Below are 22,869 nucleotides of genomic sequence, written 5' to 3'. Positions count from 1 at the left end.
GCAGATGGCGCGGAGTGACACGCGGTGATACCAATGCCAGTGACGAAGATGGTCTACCACCGGCCGCTGGCGACGCCGAGTGAAGTCTGGTCTCCACTAGTGTGGGCGTTGTCGTGATGCTCCGTGTAAAGAGTTCCTCTCTGTTGGGTAGTGTAGTAGACGAAGTCGGCAAACCCGCCGTGTTATTAAGGCTTTGCATCGGGATGACTGCGTTTCGATTGGCTGCTGCTGGAGTGTCGTGCGGCGGTTTACTCCGCGCGGGAGTCTCCAGCCGATGGGGTTGGGGCGGTCGACTCCGGTAGTGATCGTTCTTAGAGTCGAGGTCGTTGACGAGTCGCGAGTGGATCTCCCCACGATCTCTGAGAAACAGAAAAATCATCGCGTAGAGGAGCGTGCTGATCAGCAACGAGGTCATGAACGTGGTTACGAGCGCCACGGAAAGCAGAAGCGACATCGTGTCCGACGCCGTCGTGTGGCATTCAGCGCCTTCTTCCGTGTGAGGGTCGTACTTCTCATAATACGTCATGGGTATGTTTAGAATGAGAGAAACTAGAACTGCCAGCCAGGCTAGCATGAAGGAACATCGGACGGTCCAGCGACTACGCAGCGGTCGACACACGGCCATGTAACGGTCGATGCTAATGAGCAGCGTGAGGAAGAGGGAGCCGAACGCACCCATGTTGGACACCAAATGAGAGGCCCGGCACAATCCCGTGGTGATGAGCTCGTCGAAGCTGTTTCGCACGATAAGGAGGGGCGTGAAGACGCACACCATGAGGTCGACGATTGCCTGGGCGAGGATGAGGATGTCCGTGCTCGACTTCCGTTTCTTCTTGCCGTAGATGTCAATGATGATGCTGTTTCCCGGAAGTCCGAACAGCATCACGATGGCGAAGTAGGTGGTATTGATTGCAGCTGTGTTGTTGTTGACGTCATATTGTTGGTCCAGGCCGACTTCTCTCGTTCCATTTGGGATGCTCAGAACTCCCTGGGTCTGGTGCATATTGTAAAGGTTTCTGATTGATAATTGGGGAAGTTTCTTTCTTAATTATTGGCCGTCGCTTTATTTAATCTCTTCCTGCAGAAACACCGAGACACGGAGAATCGAGTAATTCGATGTGGCAGAAAATGAACACATCATTACACAAGCAGGTTACGCGAAAGGAACAATGATTCAGAATTCACAACTTGCCAGACAAACAGGATATTATCAGAACTTCACAGCAAAACTTATTTCTCTCTGAGTCTCAAGTGCAAATGACCAAACATCGCACAAGGCTTGACGAGGACAACTCTCATTACCCAAATGATGCAGGAAACAGTGACCAAAGTGTTCGTTAAATTAAAACAGCAGTCAAGAGAGTGACCAACCTAACCCCTCAATCAGTTGCAGAGCACAAACTTCTGAAAATGATCATGGTGGATGCGGTTGCCATGGTTTTGAAATCACTCAGTCTCTTTTTACACGGCAGCGTTTTAACGGTCATTTTCCCTGTCACGAGGAATTTTGTTAGAATAGTGCATTGCTAATTTTTGTAGAGCTACAATGAATTAAGTGCCCGCCTTGGCTATTACGAGTTCTATCTGGAGCACCAGCCACCAGACATGGAAGTACCCACTACACTGATTTCCATTTTGAAACCATTCGATTTAACGTACTGCTAGTTAAGAGCAACGAGCAGGAAACTATAAGTGGTATTAATTATTCGATACACATTTACCCCTCTGGGAGCACAATAAACACGCTCTGTTGGTCGCCATTATCCACTTCAATCAAAGCAAGGTTTACATATACCCGTCACTGATGGCAGCAAATGGAATAAGACAGATAACGCTGTTCCACTCGCTCCCACGCACGCTATCCAACCTGATTTAGTTTACAGGGAAAAGTGAAAAAAAGAGAAAAACAGTGACAACGGGCACGTGTGTCCGCCACCCCCAGGATATAATTTCGAGGCCGCGCAATAATGATGAGGATTAATTAGCACCAAGGCATTCTATAAGATCCATATAGCGGTAATAATGATGTCAGAGTTTAACCCTCAATCTCGAAATGATCATATCACTTTGTGTTGGAATAACAAATCCGAAATACACCTTAAAAATCCTTCGCATGACCCTATAAGATAGCTGAAGTACATCAGACCTTTCCATTATCTTCGTAGTGTTAAATCAGTTCATCGTGTATATGTGTGCTTTTGGGGAAAAATAAGTCGTTTGATCAGGAATTTAAAACAGCAACAATAATACGATAACACAATGATAATAAATACAATACAATACAATACAATACAATACAATACAATACAATACAATACAATACAATAAAACATTGACCAAGAACTGAGTTCACGTTATTTATTCTTCTTTATAACAGACAGCAAATGCATATGATCATTTTTGACGTTCTTACGAAAATATTACAGCAAGTACAATTAAAACCGAAGGCACACTATCTGATCTGTCTGAAAAAAAAATGCAATAAGAAATATCTGTGGAAGATGCGATTCAATTATTTTAACAATCCACTCAGATAAGAAGTATAGATACATTTTTGTATTTATAATTCCTCGGCGTATAGAGTACTGACTTCCAATGATTTTCTTGCGTTTTTGAAGTCGAATGTACTGTTTTGTCTCTGCTACTGGAGACTGCGTGAAACATTACTGTATGAGGCACTCTCACCCGAAAATACAATACACTTGTATTGTATAACATATACAGATAATATCGACAGAGATAAACATAGTACATATCACACACGTTTTAGCGCTCTGTTTAAAACTGATAAGGAAAGCGATGGCCACTGTTCTTTTAGAACAGTAAGTGGTTATCGACTGGCTGACCATGCCGGTATATATGACCTACAATAAATTAAGAATATACCATGAGATATGGGAAAAAATCACAATTTCTCGTTTTTCCAACCTACCACGCATCTCTGCCGCTTCATGCAAGAACTTATGATTTCCCATTTCAAAATGCCAAAAATGCACTTAGGGCCAATTACTTTTTTTAAACCTCTGTACGGCTTGTTGTTTGATATTTGATCAGAACTGCCTCCTAAACACATGAGCGCAGCGAAAAAAGAATTAGAGGGCACAAACACTCACACACACACACACACACACACACACACACTCACACATTCATATACAATGTATACACATGTCACATGCATGTATTTGTCATTTTAAAACATTGGAACAAACAACTCATTATATATAGGTAAACACAGGACGAAGAAAATAATAGTTACGACTAGTACAAAGATGAACAACTACGATGTTGAAAACAACGATGAGCAATATAATGCATAATACCACTGACATAATCTACACCTGTTCGTAAGTAGGATGCATTAACTCTCATGCAGCGATAAAAAAATCTAAAATTTTAAAAACAAGGACAGAATAATAACACACACAAGGCAAGGAGTTAACTTTTCATCTCTAGACTATAGTTAATGCATTCGCCCTTACATTTCTTTCCTGTGCAAGTACTCAGTTTTATTTTAGTTCGCTCGTGTTTTCCTTTCTTTCGTTTGTAATGTCTGTACCTTGCTTACATTTTGCGTGTGTGTGTGTGTGTGTGTGTGTGTGTGTGTGTGTGTGTGTGTTTGTATATAATTTTTGTTTCTATCGTATTCACACTGTTCTGTTGTATAAGGGAATCCCAACACAAAACAAGTTACCTGTTAGTGTAACTTCTCGGAACATGTCCTCATCAGATCTCTGTATAGCTATTGTGTTCCATATAAACGAATCCTTTGCGATTGACATGATCTGAATGAATGGATTTGAACCTTTGAACCTTTCTTTAACTTCATCTATCATTCTATCATTTTCATCTGTCGTCTTCTTAAAACATCTTTACACAGATTAACAGCTTTAAGGAAACGCCGGTGTTTGTTTGTTTTTTTCTTTTGGAAAAAAAAAAATCAGTAAAAAGAATACACACTGCCGACTTAGTATGGTAATAAGTACGAGAACTCTGTATGGCCGGGTCAAACAAACGATAGTCAAACAGACACAGAAAGCAAAAACAAAAAAGATTGAAATGCCGGCACGTAGGAATTGTATCCGAGAATAGAGGCTTTAACTCGACCCCTAGTGACCTTTTAGTTCCGATTGGCATTGAAAGCGACATAACGTTGTACTTGATACACTGTCGAAAGTTCCTGGCATGTACAGAAACGTTTAAGGGTCCATTCATGCGCACCAAGTCATCTTTATTGTGCAACAAAAGATGTGCACTGTTGATGCACTCGTAAGAAAAATTCTAACGATAGGGTGACACCACATTTGCTCCTGCGATAATTGCTCCGGTCTTATTTTCTCCAACGACTTAGCCTTCCATAGGGTTAAGGTCGTGATAGGGATTTAGGTTTAATTCGATGTGAAGATTAGTATTAGTGTCAGGGTTATGTCTATCATGGGTAGAATTTATTTCTGGATTACTGTGCAGATATTTCATGGGAGCAACTATGGCAGGAGCAAATGTCGAAATATAAAGGACACTGTTGGCTTCGAAAAATTTCAATATCGGCGGGATGATCCTGCTCATCAAACGTGTAGAAAGTTTTGTTTGCCAAAGTCACAGCTCTGGATCCTTCTTGATGGCGTCACACTCAAGACGATCAGGCCCCTCGGCCTTGTCGCTGCTTTTGTATTTTCGCCTTCGCCGCCTCGTCAGAACTATCCACGCGACGACAATCACGACCACGAGAATGATGACGACCACGACTACGGGAGGCACAATCATGGCTGCCAAATTATCACGTCTATTTTGATTTGGATCGTCGTTTAACCTCTCCCCGTCTTCTCCTTGACGTGAGTCGTTGTTGTCTCTCACTGCACCACAGAAATAAAAGATGAAAATACAAAGAGCAGAAATTTACCAATTTATCAGTGTACTACTCCAAAACACAATGATATTTTTCGTGATTTCTGTTCATTCCGCATTATTTCACAAAGGATGCTTATGATATTGTTGTGTACATAGTGAGGAAAATAATGTAGTGGTCTTGTGTCATTCATTCAGTTAAAGTAAAATCCTAGGGATTTTTGGCAGGATTGAAAACAAAAATACGTAGCCCTAATTTTTTCTTAAAAATTCGCAGTACCGCGGTACCCGTTTTGTCCGTCCCGTGACGAAGAATGGAGGACACACTCATGGCAATAATGGCAATAATAATAATAATAATAATAGTAATAATAATGATAATAATGATAATCATAATATTAATTATATTTATAATACTAAGTAATATTAATAACAATAATGATGATGATAATAATTACGATTATTATTATTGTTACTATTATTATCATCATTATCATCATTCTTATTATTACTGTCATTGCTATAATTTAAAATTAGCGTCACGCAGTGTGATACTAGAAAGAAACCTACTACTGTCTTCATTACGTCACTCACAAGAGAGAGAGAGAGAAAAAAAAATCATTTTTCTTTATCCGGAGGATTTTACATGGTCCTCCCCACCCCCCCCCCCCCCAAAAAAGGAAACATGTGACCAATGAAACAATAGATCACTCTCAGTCTGTCTGCATGGTCAGAGCAACCAAGAGAACAGTCAGCGGTTCTTGTATGTGTATTCTGCATTCTGTTAAATATATTTCATTCATCTATAGTATTTCAGTGCTCCCGTCTTCCGTATCAAACGCGCGGGTGGGGTGGGGTTCAGCCCCGCGTTTTTACCTCGTCCCCCTCTCCCCTCCCTCCCCCCCCCAAAAAAAGATAGAAATGAAGTACCCCAATATGAATTTTCATTGGTTCCGTAATTAGATTCTTCCCGTCTAATGGGGGGGGGGGGGGGTAACCATTGAAATTGACCTTGACCTCCCCTTTCCGGCCTCGCAGCTTCCCCCCCCCCCCCCCCAAAAAAAAAAAAAAAAAAAGCTCCGCGGTCCCTGGGTTGACATTACATTATTTTGCTCCCTTTTCCCAGATGCACAAAGAACTAGAGCGCGTTGTGAGCTCAATGTAGAAAGATAAACTTCCAGAAACAACATACCAATTCTGTTCGATTTTTTCTATTACACTGTATTCCTTTCTTTGTTTATTCGTTCTTTTTTTAAAGAAAGAACGTAGCCAATAAAAACTGATCTGCACTGGAAAAGGGCCTGCAATGTAAATACATATGTTGTTAACAATCTAATGTTCGATTTTTCTTTTTCACTCCTTTGCCAAGTGATAAGTGAAATATTTTTCTCTTCTAAAAGATAGTGCTAGGAATAATTTTCCAGTCTAAAGCTAACACGAAGCCTTTTAACAAGATTGTTCGTTTCCTCCCTCTTTATGTGAAATAAAATCAAAAGATTAAATTGTGGTGGCGAACTTTATTCTCTACCCAGGTACCAAAGAGCAAGAAAAACTATAACTCTGCAGCAAATACAATTGTGAGTATATTGCATGACATAAGTAATGTACATCGTGATCATGATGATAGATATGATGTATGTTCATACAGCATATTGTACGTCACCATGAAAGAGAATGAAATAATTCAATTCAGAATTTGCGTTTTCTTAACCCTCCCACATCGTTCTCATTTACGTAACAAATCTTTCCTTCACGGCTACTGTATCAATTTCTGCATAGAAATGTTCCCATTGTATAGTGAGAAAGTTAAAGTGGCTTAGGCTGCTTTCACATAGAAGTATACGGTATTCGCTATTCGCTATTCGCTATGCGCCGTCAAGTCGACCCAGTACACCATCACCCGCACCATCAACTCCCTACTTCTTCCTCCTACACAATCATCCCAGCAATAACAAACTGCACCAGAATGTCAGTCTACATGCCTATTTTTGCTAAAGGGCAAATCCAGACCAAAATTTTCATCATTTCATAAACGAAAGATGGTATACGCTGCTCGAAAATCGAACAAGCGCGATTCCCACTATGCTATACTATTCGCAGCTATTCGGTATTTTCGAATAGTGCCCTCTTATGTGAACCGGTGTTAGGAAATCCTATCTATGATGATTCAAGCTATATTCGCGTGCCCTCGAAAACGAGCACCGAATACCCGAATAGTATACTTCTATAGGGCTTTTTACACTTGTGTTTCTTAACCCCGGACTTTCTCTGACCCAGGACTATCGTTAGTCCGTACCAATTTTTTCAGCTTTTTACACTCGCCAATTAGTCCCGTACTATCTCTTGTCCGGGGCTAAGGAGAAAACTGACCTTTTTACACTCGTATTTCTTAGCCCCGGACTTTCCAAACCACATGAATATTCATAATTACGCTGTGTACTGTACACGTACACGCACGCACCGGCAGCACTTGATTACCTCGTTTCTGATTGGTCAGTGAGGGTCGGACTTCGTCTCCGTCGCTTAGCCCAGGATTATTTTTTCGTTCTGTTTACACTCACTTGCTTGGCACCGCAATTGCGGTGCTAACCCCTGCTATTTTGCAGGGCCAGATAGTACCGTACTATCGGTGGGGCTAGCCCACTTTGGCAAAAACGAGTGTAAACAGAAAGTGGGCTAAGGATAGTCCCGTACCAACGGTGGGGCTAAGGCCCCCCCCCCCCCCCCTTAGCCCCACCGTTGGTCCGGGGCTAAGCAAAATTTTACAAGTGTAAAAAGCCCTTATGTGAACGCAGCCTATGGAAGCAGGGGAAGATCATGCAGTGATTGCAAAATGCACTTAATCAGTGAAATGTCTTGCTGATGAGAGAAACGTATGGGGTATCTAAGTCTGTGATGCTGGATGGTATCCTTTTCGTCTAAAGACACTCTGTAACCATGGTAACAATTCTTTTCATTACTGTGTATAAATGTTTCTTTATCTTGTCCTGTCTCTTCTTTTTTTTTTTTACATTTCGTGTTTAAACTTTTGTATGTAAAGTTGACAATACTTCGAACGAGGTGGGGAAAATGTGAACTTTGACCCACCGTGCAGTCTCACAATGCGTGTGCCACATCGTGGAAGTTCCGCTCGTATGAGGTGAACAAACTTTGTCAGTGATAAACTCAATAAGTGATTTTGTATGAAAATCGTATTTTGGTGTGGACGTTTCTATTCATACTTTTCAAACACCAGAAAATCGATCAATCTTCGCTATTACATTACAGTGGCTAAGCAGAATCGTTTCACACCAAAGGCTGAGCAATAAAAGTACGTAAATAACCAATTTTCTTCCAAAATTAATATTTATTCTCTACAGTGGACTGGACTGCTAACATACTCAAAACATAACTATATGAATGCCCTTTTGACATACTTTTCGTTACAAATAAATGTATATGGTTTTTATTCATTCAAATTGCCGAACAGGCAACAACTCACACACGCGAAATGTATTCAATACGAATACAATAACAACGATACAATTGTTTTCTTAAGAAAAAAAAAAACCACACGCACACAAAACATGAAACAAAACAAAAATCCTATTAAAAACCTGAAAACAAGCAATCTAACCACAAAAACCCAAACAAACAAGGATGCAAACAAAGAAGAAAAAGAGAGAAACCCTTGGCATGACATACTTTCTAACAACTCAATTCCAAGAGGCTACATCAATTTTCTGTGTTTGGTGCCTTATCTTCTTATCATAATTTTACTCTTCATTCTTCGTGTTCCAGACCTGCGGACGGGAAAAAGAAATTAAAGCAAGCAACCGCTTTAATAATCACTAAATCTATAACTGAAACCCAAATTGGCAACCAACTTCAGGAGATTCATCATCTGTTTCTTTCAGACAGTGTGCATATCTATTGAATTTCATCGAGTCAATGAAGCGACCATGTCATCATCCAAATTGTTCCTTGTGATGTGTTATCAATTTTTAAAACTTTCTTTCTCCTCGTCCCAATTACTATAAATTCTGAAACTTTGTCCCAGTATAGGCCTTTATCATGTAGACAATTTTCATAATTGTTCGAATGTAAGAGTTTTAGAATCATTCAAAGGTCTCCTTTAATGGCAATAAAACGATGAATTCTCCAGCACGATACCCAACGGTTGTGATAGGTTAAGAAAAAAACAACAACAACCAACCCCTCCTTTATTTTTCCTTGATATTGAATGAGTCCTACTCTGTGATTCTATCCTTGCCCTGGCGCACCTGTCTACCAAAAATATTTGTTCTCGAGGTGTGTGTGTGTGTGTGTGTTTTGAACCCGAAAGCACAACATTACTTCTAAATCACCCCTGGAGTTCCGTTGTATTGTTTGTTGGTCCTACGGGGACATGCTTTGTTTGAAATAACAAAGATTCTATCGTGTTCATGTAACGTTATTTCTCCAGTACAATACGCTAGTCTATATTGACTTGAAAAGATTAAAGGGTGAGTGCAGTCCAAATGTATGTTGACCTCTGTTGATGCCTAGTGGTCTGTGCATAATCAAATCACTAAATACTTCATGAAAATAAGGATCATTTATTATATTTGAAATTATTTTTGTCGATTTTTTCAGCACCCATTGAGTCCCACCTCTAAAAAGATCCCCCAGATCATCTTTATTCATATTCGCGCTGTGATATCATCCTCCTGCAACAATAGACACAGTTTATGCGCCTTAAGTATCATTCACTGCTTAATATACATGTACCTGCGCTTACAGCAGCACCACATCCTCGTTTTGCTTGTTTGTTTATTTTTTATGTTTTTGACAATATTTTGACGAAGCAATGAATGGTCAGGCACCTAACTGTTAGTTGTTCAGCTCAAGTGTTACAGGTGGATCATGTCAGGAATATTATCTAGTAACAGGAGTAATGACGATATATATATATATATATATATATATATTATATATTTTTTTTAAATAAAGAGATGAATCTAAAAGGGTACAGATGAAAATCAGGAAAAATATTTAGAAATGAAGAGCTTGCTTCCAAAAGGCCATAAATCCATTGAAAAATGATGGATTTAGCGCCTTTTAAAAGAAAACTCTTCAAATATATGATGCATATTTTTATGAAGCATTGAGTAATTTGGTTAGACCAAAAGGCTTCAACAGAGGTCAACATATAAGTTTGGAAGTGGAAGTGGAATCCTCTTCTTAAAGAAACTCCTCTCATTTCCTCGGCAGTATTCCATCACACGAGTAATTCCCGTGTGATTTAAGAAGACACCAAAAAATTGTTACAAGAAGATGCATTTATAAAGTATTTTGCATATAACGGCAAGTCCGAATCATGGTCCTCATTAAGGGCCTATGTGAAAGCCAGGAAAGCTACTACTAATGATATGCAATTGTACATGTAATAATCGACTGACTCGGGTCAGAGAGTACGGTGCAAAATTTCTAGGATCGATCAACGGAATGTGGCTTTTCTTTTTCATCAGAATTTATGAATTTAACTTATTTATTTCTAAAATTCAATAGAGAACGAAAAACTGTCTTGATAGTTCTTTCTAGACTATGTTCCACTGCTGGTCCATTTTTAATGTTCATGATGGGGGAGGGATTATCACCACTTTTTTTAGCTATTTTTCACACTTAAAAGGCCATCCAAGTTCTCTTTCAATCAATGTCAACGACATTAATATCTTGAGTCGTTTCATTTAGCGACACAGAAGCCTTAATACAGAAGTATTATTCTATACACACGTATTCAATCAATCAATGAGGTACACTGAACATCAAGGTACACATGTGATTGTCAAAATAAAAGAACCACAACTGCCAACTCAAGGAAATGAACTCAGGAAATGACCAACTACAATACCTTTACAATAGTAAAAATGTAAAACATCTTTGTTTTCTATGTACTGCAATCATGATAATGTAACATAAATTTACTCTATGGAATGAAACGAAATTTTAGTTTCCCCCTATAGATGCCACATAAAGATATGCTTTTAGTCTTTCATAACCCATACCATATTTCTTCTCACTCTTTATAAATAAGCTTAATTTAACTCTTCCTTGATAATTATAATTATGTTGATAGATATTCTCTCTACATCTTTGGAGTAGGTCGATATAAATGCACTCAACAAAATGAAAGACATTGGTTAATGAATGACCTCAACTCATTTTCCTGAAATACACGGAAGTTTTGCAGCATCAACGACATAAAACACCAAACTATCAAAGCTGAATGCCCTTTCTATAATTCCTAACAACTCTTCTCAGGTCTCATGATGAACGGGTTATAAAATCACTAGGCAACAACTAGGCCAGATCGTTATGATGACGTCATAGTCATAGCTGTATTATGTCATCAGTCTTCGTCGGACTCTTCCGATGAGGAGGAAGAGGAGGAGTCACTACCACTGCCAGATTGACCAGGTGCTGGAGTCGGAGTGGTGGGAGCCGACGTCGTGGACGCCGCCGTGGTGGGAGCTGAAATGAATTCCATTCGAGAGAAAGGTATATTTACATGATTGCGGGGAAAGTATAGATAGGCATACCGAAAATGAGGGGGGGGGGGTCCAAACTTTACTATATCTAATTGATAAGTTGTCTGCTTTAATGAATTTTTACGGAATACAGTATGATATTTACAATGTTCTATTTTCAGCAGCAACATTGTATGTACAGAGTGATAATCAGAAAATCCTACACAAATAACGACAAACGACATAGCTTGTGATTCTCTGACGAAGTATAAATTATTATTATATACGTCACAGGGCAATAAACACGTTTTCGACAAGAACTTCATTATGCCATGTGATTATACATTCATAACACAAGGCCGTTAGGGCATTGCATATCTTGATCTTTCCATACATAAAATATTATATTATATACAAGTGTCTGGCTAGAGCAGCTAGTAGCGTACTTAAAATCCCGTACAGATAAGTTGCAATAGCATGTGCATAATCACTGTCCCAATATGGGTTAAGGTAGGAAAAGTGCAAATGTGACGAGACCTTCTACATAGGGAGCAGATTATTCATTTTCCAAATTTCTATTCTATCCCTCTTTTTCTTTACGGAAGAAGGATATTGACCTGCGTGTTTCCTCGAACCCCCGATTCCCGTTTTATCAAAATCATCTTCCAATATCAAATGAAAAGAATCCGACTACATTAGCTAAAGAACGTAGGGAAGTGAGGTTAGTTCGCAAGTGGGATGTGGTTAATAAGGTAGACAACTACTGGCTAAGTTAGTGTCTGCGTATAGCACTAGAGCAGTGATTAGAAAGTTAGGTCTACAAATGCGAGTATCATTATGCACTGTTAACACATCACAAGGAGACTCTATGTCTTTGCGACATAGGACAATTACGTCTTGATGATATTGGCATAATATTACCGGTATACAAGTAGTGAATGGTCACGAGGCGAAAGATAGAGTGGCTCTATTCAAGCTGAGTTGAATAGTGCGCCTCATCTTTCACCGAGTGCAAAATCTGTTTCCATTGCACGAGTAACGACCATATTACACTATTTGTTTTATACAACACCTCGAACGTCAACAGATTTGGTACTCACAGATTCTTGAATTTAACACAGAAATGGCAACCATTTCCGTGAAAGACGAATGAGTAGCCTCACAGTCGCAGTCACCGTGTACGTACGTATGCGAAACGAAGTTGTTCACAAAAAATAAGTGACAGAAGTACGCGCTTGTAAGCGCGCTTTTTATCTTGTCGAAAGTATCTGAACTCAACTTTGGGCTCTTTGCAAACCATCATCTTTTGTCGTGGTGCCAACAATTTCGTCGATGACAACAGACGAGTATTGTGACTGATGGACAAATAACATGCTTAGCAACACGTTGACATTTTGCTGAGACAACGTTGACCTCAGGAGAGCGGACGTCAGAAGTTCATTCGTCAATAACGGAGACTTAACTCGGGATCCCCCCCCCCCCCCACGTCACAGGCGTGCGCGCAACATCAGCAATCACCGGTGTGATTAATGACAAGGGTGAATGAAGAAATGTGTTTGTTTGTTGTTTTTTAGGTTGCCTTGAAATAGTCTCTTTTACTGCAAACTTTAAGTTGCGACTGATTCCTAAATGTTCGTCCCTATTACTTGTACTGTCATATTATTGTGAGTCTTTCTTCTTTACGTATTCAAAACTAGGCCTATTCAAACAATCTCCCCAACATACATGTAGGACCAACATGTATACTTAGTAGTCCCATTCGCTAATATTTGTAGAAACCGATCTGATAATCTGAAAAATAAGCATGGTTACGAAAAATAATCGTTTGACTTTAAGTCACTCCTTATCTATCTCATGAGACTATTACTCACATTAAACCAATTTTTAGATTTTTATGAATACTTTCGCGAGGCTATTCTATCAACTCATCGGATATCGGGAAAGAAATCGGAGTTCCGTGTGTGGGGGAGTCACAACCCACACAAGTAAAAGATCCAGCTTTATTCATTCAATCGTCGCAAAGAGCATGCAGGGTGCATAACTCAGTGGAGTGGTTCGCCCCAACTTCTTCAAACTGGATTACGTGAAAGACCTGCTATCCAGCAAATCTTTTAATCATTATGGAAAATAAAAATAGAAAATAAACAAATAAGCAAACTGGGAATAAGAACACAAGTTGGGAAATTATTGGGGGTCGCAGTTAGCGTCACTAGATAAAGGTTCAGTTATCTAAGACTCATATGCGCATGACATGTCAGCTATCGAAAGACAAAAGAGTATAGGAATATTAATTGGGAAGATCAGCATAGTGATTGGGAGGGATGTATCATCGCAGGAAAAGTTGTTTCGCATCATCAGAATTGTTACTCATCAGGAATGTACCTGACCGCGTGGATGTGGCTGCAGCAGATACTGCGAGTGCAACCGTTGAAGACATTGCATCTACTTTCGTTACAACTGACGCTCTAGCTGTAAATGTTTGCCCAGCCGGGGTGCTTAATGTTGAAGAAGAGGATAGCGACGTCACAATCGTGGTCATACCGACAGTCGAAGCTAAAGGCAATGATTATAATGACACAGTGGAAATGGAAAACCACTCAAAGAAATACGAGAAGAACAGTGATAGTTTTATCAAAGTTCAACAAAATGCAGACATTAAGTCATAAAATTTTAAACTTTTTAAATGGTTTCATGAAATGGTTGCAGCGGACAAAATCTTTACGGCAGTGCAATCCCATTGTATAATTTTGTATTTAAAAAAAAGTCATCGGGAACGAAATTTCGTTCTAACCTAACAGTTAAGTACATAAAGATATGCAGATTATAATTTTGGGACCGGTATCTTTATTTCGTTGTTACGAGAATTTCGTCATAACCGTGTTTATGTTACAACGGGCTGCACTGTCTGTAGGCCAATTAGTCGAGGTGATAATGATATTATTGGCTAATAACACTCCTCCCAGTTTGTACAAATGCTTTATCATAACGACTACGTTTTTCTCGACAATCTTCCGACTTCTTCTATGTATAATCCATTATTACTTCATGAATAATTCATTCGTTGACAAGTGATTTGCTCGACAGGAAGTGTAGAGGATTGTCTTGAAGTCAGTTAGATTGATTTGAGGCTAATATTGTCACCCCAACTAGTTTGCATAATTATGATAGCCGATTGATGTCACTTGAAAACATGGAAATTAAAAGTCAAATTCCTCGTAAATTTCCCTTTTCTTATCCTTCATAGTGACTCAACACATACTTTGTCTTGTTTTGTTTTACTTTGTTTAGATAACTCAATTTATTACAGCAACCCAAACGTAGAGTGGTGTGGCAATGTTACAAGAAGTGAGAAAGTTGTCAGAAAGTTGTAAAATCTAAGATGATGATGAGGATGTTACTATGGTTACTGGAGATGACTGCACTATAAAGTAGTAATACTGTTCCAAGAGGGAAGGTTCTGCTCCTGCTAAGGCATATGCCATATCAACATATACAATTAATACAGTATGTCCCCCCCCCAAAAAAAAAAATGCAATCGGATTTTCGCATTGAAAACTTCCAATATGATCAAACTGTCTGAATGCTATTTCAAGGCCTTCAAGTACGACAGTATAACATCTTAGCTATGTTTCGCAGAAAACCCCATTCAGTTTGGTCACAGAGGAAATGATGTGGATCATTGTAAAGCAGGTTATGGGTCTGTTTCTTTCAATTTTAGCACTCAGGTGCTCTTGGAACTGCATATTAATGTGTGAACACAATGGACAGAACTTGCAGGGAAGGGATTCTCTACTTGCTCTACAAAAATCATAATTTCTCTTTGACACCACTGAAGCAAATCGGATGGGGTTTTATGTAAAATTTGGGCAATAGGTTATAGTTTCATACCCTGAAATTGTATTTGGATTGACTCACTTATATTCTTATAGTTATCGTTGCGAAGGACCCGTTGTATTTCTTCTTCTTCTGTTTTTTTTTTTTTTTTTTGGGGGGGGGGGCATTGTACCTATGGCAGGCCTAGTGGCACTGTCAACGACAGATATGGCATAGTAAAGCTTCATGATATTCAACAACATCATCAACAACAACATCAGGGACTGGCAAGACAAGAATGCATAATGGTCCAAAATTTCATTTTTGAATAGTATGATATGAAAATCAGTGAAAAGAACATGGCACACGCTTCAGCAAATGTTCTTGAAAAACGAAACGGGAGACACCAAAATATACTGAAGGATGCCGAATTTTCTCTTGGAATTACTTTTGTGTCACAAGGGTTATTAAGGCAAGCAGATGGATTCATGGACCTCCTTTTAAGTAGGACCACAGGATAAAACGCATCGTTTAATGTTTCGCCGTCATTAATTGATGGAAATACACCGCCAATTCAAGAACGAAAACGAGATAACACGTCATTGGACCTAACTTGGATTTTTTGAAAGATATGCCAGTCGGTTTATGAGTAAGTCAAATTTCGAAAGCCAATGAATGAAGCTCCATGGTTATGCAATTCCATAGACCAAATACAGAGAAAAGGCGTGTCTATGTGGTTTGCGAATGAATTAAACGAAATAATCTATGATTGCAGACGGTATTAAGCAACGACTTATTAACAGCGGCTAGCTTGCTTAAAGCTGTGCTGTATGCTAAACAAACCTATAACTGTCACGTTGAACTCGCAGGACGCCGAATTCGACGAAGAATCTGTGACGTTAACAGTAACCGTTGTTGTTCCCAAAGAAAGGGAACTTGCTGGAGGGTCATAGGTCACCGTTGGGGATGGGTCCGCGTTGTCTGACGCCGTGGCTTCGGGGTAGACGAGGTTTGACTGTGACAACGTTGCGTCGGCCGGACAGATGACAGTAGGTGCCTCATTGTCTAATAGCATGGAGCGATTCGAGACTTTAGATTACAATACAGACCCCAAAACCTTCAATAATATTATACACAGCAGACCTGACTAAAAGGACAACAGGTAAGAAGTCGTGTGCTACGAAAGCATGATGTTTATCAGTTTATCCTTCAAAATGAATACTACATGTATTATATACAAAATTAGATTGTTCTTGACATCAAGTATCCAACTTTAGTTTGTCCACCCAATTAACATGTGAAAAAGTAGAGAAAATCCTGCGCAATTAAATTTGTTTTCGAAAATTAGATTAGCTTTAATACCACATCTCAAAATTTGTTTTTGTCAACATCGCCCCCCCCCCCAAAAAGGGGAAAATTCTACGCATTTCATTGTCTGCAGCTCTATTACGGTGTGTGGTAGCGTTGGACACATTATGTTTCCGCCATGCCGAAGCATTATGTATCCTTAATGTCGGGAACCATGAACATCCCCGAAGTTCGGCGGACTTTGGTCGATGGTATAGCTTACTCTTTAGGAAATTTACAATTGATTACCGTTTTAATCTTTCACAAAGTTAATTGAGGGGAACCAGTACCACCCTTCATTGGAATGAATACAGCCCATATTCCGGCTATAAACAAGGAAATACCCCAATGTCTACAGAGTGCGAGGGAGTGACAAAATCCAATTGAGTAAGTCATACTTTAGCTCCTATTCAGACAGCAACAGTTGTAGTTGTACAAGAAGCATGATGGAAAAGAAAAAAAATGAATTTCTTGAATTAACAGGCCGACTTTATAAAACGAATGATGGACAGGCCTACTTCGTGGATCGGCGAGAATTTGATGCTCTCGTTTGACTTTGGAAACAGACTTAAAGCCCATTCGCTGACCTCATGGATTTAAATAGTTCCAAAGTTAAACTAACTCATCCAATTCTCACCGATTCGCTTTGTTCTTTGCATCATACCATGATTATGACACACGTTATAGAGAATTATGATGCTCTCATAATCTCCTTGTCATCTTAGGATTGGCACCTCCGACTTTCATTTTTTCATCCTATTTTTTTGGAGATAGATTTTATCAGCCCGGAAACATTCCTTAACTCTGAACACACGAAATTAGAGAGCCATTTGCAGAACATTAGAATAATGAGTATCAAAATATCTGAGAAAGAAGAACTTCAGTCTAAACTAATGTATTTTTGAAAATTAAGGAACTAGTCCTTAATCAACCAGATAGTGAAGAACATTTGATTACTTTTTTTTTATCACACAACCCTAACAAATATTTCGAAAATGATCACGAAAAGTTATGATAAAAAGATAATTGTACGAAAACATGCACAACAATGTGGTCCCTGGGACTCTATGCGTTAAAAGGCTATAATCACTGAGACACATAAGAGCTAAGGACACACAACTTATGAATGAATTTAATCTGGGAGATAAATTTACTTCTCTGATGTCGAGCATTTGGCAGTTGGTAATTTTATGCCAATCCTCACTGAGTCCACGCGTTTGTGAAAATTACATGTATTCTTGTTTCTTTTTGCATTAGTCCATGAAATGGATAGATACATTAAGCAGAAGCAAAAATAAACATGTTTAAGAATCAGATGGGTATGTATGTGTTTGTGTGTTCGTATAGAATACAAAAAAAAAATCAACACCTGCTGAACAAACCTTCAACAGTAAGAGTGGAAGTGCACGTTTTACTAAGCACGTCGTCAGAGATCACGGTGGTAATTTGGTTCACGCCGACCGGAGCTTCGTTACCCACACCGACGTTAACGGCAACCATGACGCCGTTGTCGCCGATATACTGATAGTTAACCCCCGTCGTAAGAGTCACGTCGCCTGGGCCGAAAGTTGGGGTGTAGGTGTAGGTCGCCTGACCGGGACTCAGTGATACCGTGTCCGTCAGATCGGGACAGTTTACGGGTAACTCGGTCACTTGGTCCAAAAGAGAGAGAAAGACGGAGAGAGTGAGAGAGAATAGGAACGATGCGGTTACAGGTCCAGGGTTCTATTTCATCGATACATGGGAACTATTCACAACCAAACAATGAACCCTAATAGACCCGACCGAATTCACGAAGGAGGTACAATTGAAACCATGGTTTAAACCATGGACAAAGACCGTGGTTTTGTATGGGGCGCCGAGTGTCGCATGGCCTATTTCGTGACGAAATGACAATTTCGTTAACGAAATGATCATTCCGTCGACGAAACGACAATTTCGTCGACGAAATGAAAAATGACTGATTTCGTAACGATATAGACCATAACATGCGACACTTGGCGCCCCATACAAAACTACGGCCTTTGTCCGTGGTTTAAACCATGGTTTTAATTGTACCACCTTCGTGAATTCGGGTCAATGTTGGATGTTGGGAAAGTGACCTATCAGATCTGGTCGTCAGGGGTATACAAAAACATTCAAGGTATATTCTAGAACGTTGCAAAGTGGTTGCAAGATATTGTCCCCAAATGGCTGATTGATTGATCCCAAAATTGTCCTTGGATCAGCTGAACTGAACTAAGGATTGGCTTTTAAGCACTTTATAGCTGCTGAGAAACAATCCATAGATAATTAAGCTTTGTGGAATTCATCAACATCTCAACTCTGCAAATATACCAACACAGAATTAACAGCATTCAGGACTCAACCACACACGTGTGTTTCAATTGGGCTGTACTCTTTACGATAATGTTGAAGGTCTGTCTCTATCATGGACTCCGACGGGTCCGAACATAGTTTTTAATCCCGAAGCTAGATGCGGCCTTCTCGTAAAATGCACTTCATTCAAATGGTATCATAGTTCTTCCTTGTGTGTGCGTGTGTGTGTGTGTGTGTTTGTTTGTTTGTTTGTGTCATTCAGAAAATTTAAGCTGTGCGTTTTTGTCCTGCAAGTTCAGCCTATAGCATAGGCCCTATACGGGTCATTCGGACGTGTAAGTATGGTAAGTATGGAATAATTGTTGCGTTTTTGAAGAAGAAGAAGAGGAAGAAGAAGAAGAAGAAGAAGAAGAGTAGACCAAAGGAACAACAAACAGACACAAGAATAAGCACAGAAATACGTATAATTTCAGAAACAGTTGTCGATACCCACATGGGTTGTTTACGGTGAAATCGCAAGTAGCCACGTTGTCGCACAAGTCTCTTGCGAAGAGGGTGACCACTGTGTCTCCGGGTGGATAGCGGTGGCCAAAGGGCCCGGTGGGCAAGCTGTATGAAACGCCGTTGAAGTTCGGGTTAACGTCATCATAGGTGTATCCATTATTCAGGGTCAGTCCGAAGAAGACGTTTACAAATGGTTGTCCCAGCGTAACGTCTGAACAAGTTACAACAGGAGGCGTTGTATCTGTAAATCCAGATGAAATCACAGTATCATAGTGGAGTGCCATGCGTAAATGCAGTGTAAGTGTGAATAGATCCCCCAATAAAAACAAAGATATTTTTGCAGAGTGCAGATTTTCCACTTAGATGATAACTTGTAATCAAGACCTCACCCAAAGCACTTCCTTAACTATAAGCAGTACCCTAACTATAATGATAATAACGATAATGATAATAATAATAATTATTAAACAACCATCGCACGAAACCAACACGCCTTTCAAAAACTAACAGAACAAAAAGAAATAGAATATCAAATATCACACGTGTGTGATTTGTACTGTGCAATACGTGAAATTGTACACGGCCCCATCTCCGGCAATGAATGAAATTGGTAACAAACGTAATGTATGCTGCAAAATATCTATTGAATGTTATATATCTAAGTAAAGAGCTTTTTTTCTGTTGGTTATTACCTTCTATAAGTCAGGACATGAATGTAATTGCTCATCTAAAACCGCAGATCACGGTAACGTATGTTACACGGCTTAAAGATACCTTACTATCAATAACTGGTTTATATTAATGATAATTTCGAATTGGATAACTGCAGTACGTGGCGGAAACTAATTATCAAATACACTTTATTAGTGATTATATAATCTGTTGCATTATCTATGACTACTTTGAAATTCAAAATTATTAATCAAAGAAAATATCTGACCTTTCGGGCTATCATCAATATATTACCGTAAAACATGTTAACGCATGTTACAGAAAATGTGAGACAAAAAACGGATGGTGGAAAACAGTATCCAAAGCCTGAACAAAACAATTGTTTTTTCATGTCTACAATGAACAATAATAAGTGTGCATGTAAACATGATTTTTAGAAGAATTTTGTTTGAATTTTTGTTATTAGTACATTACACTGACAAGGTTTTTTTTAAACCTATATTTCTCCCTCAGGGGGCCCCAATATATTATTCATTTTATTTCACTTTTTGATTTGTCCAAATTATGTATAAAAACTTGGCATGGAAAACTGGTTTTGTCACACATTCATAAACACATATTTACAACTACAAAAGAAAAAACAAAAAAAAATTATATTACGTATAACATCAAATAAATATTCAACAAAATTACAGGGAACTAAAAATACATCATAACACAAACTATCATAATGTAGTGAACGTGCAAAGAGGGGATAGAATAGATATGTACATACACAGAAAACTATGTTAGAATTAACTGCTGCAAAAGATATAATAACCACAAATTTTACAACACCTCACTCTACAGACTACCCCAACATCATAGTCCATAAATTATAAATCATAACACATATTGCATATGGGTGAAAACGTTGAACGATGTACAATTGGGCAAATCAGGGGTCAAAATTAAAACTTGTGACTCATTGACATAGATATATCTCAGTGAAATGTCATTATTGTCAGCTTTCTTGCAAACCCAATTATACTGGGATATCTCCAAGGGTGTTGTTTTTATTCAAGGTTAAATAGAACTGTGACATAATGGCGAACGTCTCTGACTAAAATAAACATCGTTTTAGTGAAAATTCAAATGAAGGGTGTAAAAACATTCAAATGAAGATAGTTTAATCTTTTTCATACTTTCGAAGACTGTGTTAATTTGTTCCTAAAATATTGTTTACCTCCTGTGAGGTTTACAAAAGCTAATACACATGGAAGTTAAAGAAAAAGTGGAGTTTTTGTCATTTAAGCAGAGATTTTCATATTTTTATCTTCACTTTCATCTCATTTGAACAAAACATGTAGCAGGGGTATCATTTGTTTAAATGTTAATGTTCAGTAGATACTAACAATGAATTTAGTGCATTTCGTTTGATCAAATCACCATAAAAGCCCTATACAGACGCTGGAAGTAAGCCATGTTATGATCAGAGACGTTCTGGTTTCACTCATAGACGTTCCTCAGACATAGGCAATACAAATGATGTCCTTTGATCCATATGTAAGAGTTTTGTGAGCAAACAACATTTTCCTTTATCAAACACATGTTAATCTTTTGTCAACAATTCAGAATGGTAATTTCAACTTGAATTATTTTTCATACTAACTGATTGTAACTACGAATCTCCAAATTGTAAGAGGAATTTCGATTTCTGCACCAAAAATCCACAAGCCTGTTCTTGATATATTATTCAGATCTTACAACACCTTTTAATGACAGACAACAAAATTACATGAAAAATTTGCAATTTCAACTACTTTACCTAATTACTCATTTATATCAGAGACATTTGCTTTTCCATCAGGGACGTTTCGGCTGTAAGTTATCACTAAAATTAAGCATCAAACTCCCTATTTTAAAAGATGCTCGCAACTGGACAATCCACATTCATTGAGAAATCATTTACCTAGGCCTTAATGTCAAGAATTGTTGTTTTTCTAATGATGACCACTTTTTTGCATTTTACATTCAGGTGTATATGCAGGTGTGCCCACACGCTATCAATTTTGTATATGTTTGCTTTCAATTGTAATTCAAATCTATAACAAAGGTAAACACAAATTTATTGATACTAATTTAATTTGACCCCTTAGTCTAAAATATGATTGTATGAGTATAAGCCAGTTTGGATTTTCATTAGGGACCTTACCTGGGCCACTGTTATGATGTCGTCTCAGAAAGCTGCAAATTAACCTTTGCTTATCCTAGAAGCATCAAATTTCGCTGCGCTTTTTTTCATACTATGGCAGATATAAATTGTAAACAATGTAATGCACTTGCCACAACACCAAACTCAAAAGAATATCGACAGTATGGTACAGCAACTGTTTGTTGACCAAAAGTGAACTGAAAACCTCTTTCAAGAGGTTGACAATGATAACATAACAATATCACAATTTTTATCTGTCACATCGTTAGGGGACTATTAATCCTTCTTCCTTCAACTCAAAGGCGATGCATTATAGTGTTCATAGTGGAAACTAGGTAAGGGACATTCTTAATAGACGTTTTCTTGTTTCATTACAGACGTTAGTAATTTTCCTTTTCTCATGTATTTGGCTTACAAACCTTAAAAATATCACTGAAATATTTCACCTTACTTCCAAAGGAAAAAGCTTCATTAAAGGGGAATTCAGCCCAAATGTATAAAGTTATTCGCTTATAAGAAAGAAAATCATAGGCCTACGGGCTCCACAAAAATGAGAAGGTTGTGACATTTTGAAGTTTCGCTAGTTCGTCAGTAAACAGTTTTTGAATGGTCATTATGAATCTGCAAATGGCAAAATGAGCATGTCATCCCCTCACAACTTGCCTAAACATTTGAACATAATATTTT

General features: G+C 38.6%; 1 protein-coding gene across 1 annotated transcript; it reads right to left on the bottom strand.

Annotated features, from left to right (window-relative positions):
* Positions 1-4,596: 4,596 nt before the first annotated feature.
* On the bottom strand, positions 4,597-19,600 carry LOC139739328 (uncharacterized). Its single transcript, XM_071649943.1, has 4 exons — positions 19,306-19,600; positions 17,876-18,145; positions 15,990-16,211; positions 4,597-4,853 (listed from the first exon to the last, which is right to left on the bottom strand). The coding sequence occupies exons 1-4, from the start codon at positions 19,598-19,600 to the stop codon at positions 4,597-4,599; spliced, it is 1,044 nt and encodes a 347-aa protein (XP_071506044.1).
* Between the last annotated feature and the right edge of the window lie 3,269 nt (positions 19,601-22,869).

The sequence above is a fragment of the Diadema antillarum genome, unplaced genomic scaffold, assembly GCF_040938485.1.
Source record: "Diadema antillarum isolate AM-2024a unplaced genomic scaffold, OU_Dant_1.0 seq00000793_RagTag, whole genome shotgun sequence".
Classification (NCBI taxonomy): Eukaryota; Metazoa; Echinodermata; class Echinoidea; order Diadematoida; family Diadematidae; genus Diadema; species Diadema antillarum.
The sequence above is the reverse complement of the archived record's forward strand: the minus strand, read 5'-3'. Positions and strand labels throughout refer to the sequence as shown.

Excerpts from the sequence above, each read along its gene's own strand:
- LOC139739328 (XM_071649943.1), bottom strand. The coding sequence starts at position 19,600 with ATGGCACTCCACTATGATACTGTGATTTCATCTGGATTTACAGATACA. Across the intron at positions 18,146-19,305 it reads TTTCACCGTAAACAACCCAT|TGACCGAGTTACCCGTAAAC; the intron begins GTGGGTATCGAC and ends TTTTGGACCAAG. Across the intron at positions 16,212-17,875 it reads TTCCACTCTTACTGTTGAAG|ACAATGAGGCACCTACTGTC; the intron begins GTTTGTTCAGCA and ends CCATGCTATTAG.